Below are 3,092 nucleotides of genomic sequence, written 5' to 3'. Positions count from 1 at the left end.
TCACAATTTCGTGCACCACTCTTCCAACTGAGTCTTTAATTCTGCCAGCTCTATCGGAGCCATCCTATACGGCACAATCGACACTAGTCCGGCTTCCGACACCAATTCAATCGCAAAATCAATCTCCCTTTGGGGTGGGAACTCAGGAATATCTTCCGGAAACACTTCCGAAAATACTTTTGGAAATCCTCTAACTACCGAGATTTGATCTAACTTCTGATTATCACCTAACGTATTCGCAGCCAACAGTATATAACCCTGATACTCTTCCCCACTACAGTGCACCATTACAGAGTTCAGGTAATAACCCTCAGCTATCACTGCTCCATTTTCTCCTTTCGGCATAAACTGAATTGACCGCTCAAAGCAATCCAATAAAACTCGGTTCTTTGACGGTAATCAAACCCAAAAATCATCTCCAACCCAACCATTGGTAAGCAAATCAAGTCATGCACGAAGTCTCTACCCTCAAGATTGAAACCTACTTGCCTACAACCTGACCAAGTCATAACCGTCTGATGCAGAGTATGTACATGCAATTCAAATGCTAATTCCGACACTTTCAAGCCTAGCTCTTCAACTTTGTCAAATAAAATAAATGAATGAGAAGCTCCAGTATCATATAATGCAACTAAGGTTTTATCACCAATTAAACAGTTACCTCTCATTAGAGGATTCGCCTTAGTAGCATCATTGGCATTCACATCATATACTCGCCTTTGGTGTTGACTCTGACCTACATTCGGGTTCTTCCCACAAGTGCAATCCTTCGCAATATGACCAGGCAAACCACAGTTGAAGCAACCACCTATACCAATCTTGCAAAAGTCATATGGATGAAAACATCCAAAACAATCACAAGCTAAATCCAGAGAAATGTTACTCTGATTCCCTCTCCCTTTGCCACGCTGGAACTGATCATAAGTGTTCTTTTTGAAGCCTCCTTGACCTTGAGGTGCATGTCCTTTTTTTGACATTCTGACCCCTCGGCTGAAAGTACTTGCCACGTCCACGACTATTGTTTCCTCCATGAGTGTCCCTTGACGAGGCTACTGTCTTTGCATATTCTTTAACAACTCTCGCCTTGTCCACAAGATTGGAGAAGATCCGAATCTCCAAAGGAGCCACAACAGACATGATGTTATCCTTCAAGCTCCTTTGATACTTAATGCATTTCCAACTCTCATAGGTCTCCGAGGCACCCTGACACACCCTAGAGAACCTATAGAGCTCCTCAAATCGGCTAGTATAGTCCGCCACAGACAAGGAACCTTCCTTCAGCTGCATTAGTTTCATTTCTTTTTCTTCCCTTGCAGATTCAGGAAAGTACTTCTTATAGAAAGCCGTTTGGAATACATCCCAAGGGATATTGGCATTCTGAAGCTGTAGCAAGCGGCATTCTCCTTGCCACCAATCCTGAGCCTCTCCCAAAAGCTTATACGCAGCAAACTCTACATACTGGTTGTTCGGAACATGCTGTGCTTGTAAATTACGCTTCATGGCCTAGAACCAATTATTCGCTTGCGTAGGATTGGTTAAACCTCTGGAACTTGGAGGATGAACCTTGAGAAAAGTAGCCAAGGTCATCGGAGCACCTCCCATGTTATCGCTATTTCCTTCCGCATTATTATTTCCATTTTTGTCTCCGTTTCCATTTCGAGTAGGTTGGCCTAACCTCTGCACAGCTTGTAGAGTCCCAGCAGCATTCGCCTCTATAGTGTTCGCAAGATTCACCATCATGAACTCAACATGGTTTTCGGCCGGTTGCTCATTTCTACTCTCTGCTCATGAACGTGTACGACCTTGTCAGCGAGTGGCCATTAGGGTTCCTGTCTATACCAAACAATCGATATCAAGGTGATCAGTCTCAATATCAAAAGCCTAATGCTTCAATTATCCCAAAAGGCACTCACAAACAAGCATGCTATGCAATATCAATGAGATAACCTAAATAGCATCAAAGAAAAAGACACAGACTTATGCATTGAGCAAAATCGGTCCATCCCTCAGGCTCATGAGGACGAACCGCTCTGATACCACTAAATGTAACACCCTAATTATCCTAAGATTTACCTTGCGTCGTAAAGCAAAGGTTACGAAAATTCTAAGGCATACACATATTATATACCGAAGAGGTAATATATTCTAGAAGCCCGATGAAGGATACAACTCAAAAATAGGATTTAAAAAGTGCAAAATGTACTCACAAAGCTACAAACTTAACGCACAAGATATAGATATAATATAACAAAATATCAGAGTATAGTAGTATAAAGATGTAGCAACGGCTCACGGAGTTTAAGCCGGCTAGCTATATACAGACAATACAGAATTCTGAAAGTTAAAATAGCATATAAAAGTTTTTCTCTCAAAATAAGCCTCTAGGCAAAAGTAAATACAAAAGATGAGAAAACTAAGCAAAATAATCAAAAGACTTCAAAATATATCTAGGATCCTCCGCTCTATCACCATCGAAGCAACTCACCGAGGTGGGTTGCGACCTGCATCTGAAAAATAACAACAGAATATGGTATGAGAACCGGTGGTTCTCAGTATGGTAATAGTGCCCAGTTATGTAAGATATAAGACCCTGGGACGCCAGAGGCAATCCTAGAACTTCATATCCATCACAAGATTCATCTTAAAGCATAACTAAAACAGTAAAGCGTAACTGTTCCGAGGGTTACCTAAAACTGTAGGTCGATCTCGGACGAGATCTTCTGTACTGGTCAGAGTTGTCGTGTCCGACTTAATGATGGTGGCTGGAGTCGCTGTGTCTGATTTGTTGGACTTGGTGGTGGTGCTGATCCTGCGTCACTGGAGGGTGGTGGTACCTGCAAGAGACTCTGATGCTTAAGTTAGCAAAGGTATTAATCAGGTTTTTAGTAGAATTCGAGTATGAGTTATACCTGGGTACTCCAGTGTATTTATAATGGTGTAGAGTGACCTTTCCAGATAAGGTAAGTTAGTTATCTTATCTTATCTTCATGGGAACCGCCCTTATCTCTATAGGCTTGGGCTGCCTTTGGATTTGGGTCGTTTTCCTCTATTTGGGCCCTTTATTGGGATTCCCTAGCAATTTGGCGGAGCTC

General features: G+C 42.1%; 1 protein-coding gene across 1 annotated transcript; it reads right to left on the bottom strand.

Annotated features, from left to right (window-relative positions):
- LOC130980662 (uncharacterized) lies at positions 1-1,500 on the bottom strand. Its single transcript, XM_057904321.1, has 4 exons — positions 984-1,500; positions 662-808; positions 486-580; positions 1-348 (listed from the first exon to the last, which is right to left on the bottom strand). Exons 1-4 carry the CDS (start codon positions 1,498-1,500, stop codon positions 1-3), a joined length of 1,107 nt encoding a protein of 368 aa, XP_057760304.1.
- Positions 1,501-3,092: the final 1,592 nt, after the last annotated feature.

The sequence above is a fragment of the Arachis stenosperma genome, chromosome 5, assembly GCF_014773155.1.
Source record: "Arachis stenosperma cultivar V10309 chromosome 5, arast.V10309.gnm1.PFL2, whole genome shotgun sequence".
Taxonomy (NCBI): Eukaryota; Viridiplantae; Streptophyta; class Magnoliopsida; order Fabales; family Fabaceae; genus Arachis; species Arachis stenosperma.
Note: the sequence above shows the minus strand (reverse complement) of the source record. Positions and strands in the feature narration are given on the sequence as shown.

What these genes read in the sequence shown, in the direction of transcription:
- LOC130980662 (XM_057904321.1), bottom strand. Translation starts at nt 1,500, where the DNA reads ATGAAGCGTAATTTACAAGCACAGCATGTTCCGAACAACCAGTATGTA. An exon ending in CAAGTACTTTCAGCCGAGGG is followed by an intron (nt 809 to 983) that starts GTCAGAATGTCA and finishes AGATTGGTATAG; the next exon opens with GTGGTTGCTTCAACTGTGGT. An exon ending in GGCGAATCCTCTAATGAGAG is followed by an intron (nt 581 to 661) that starts GTAACTGTTTAA and finishes TATTTGACAAAG; the next exon opens with TTGAAGAGCTAGGCTTGAAA.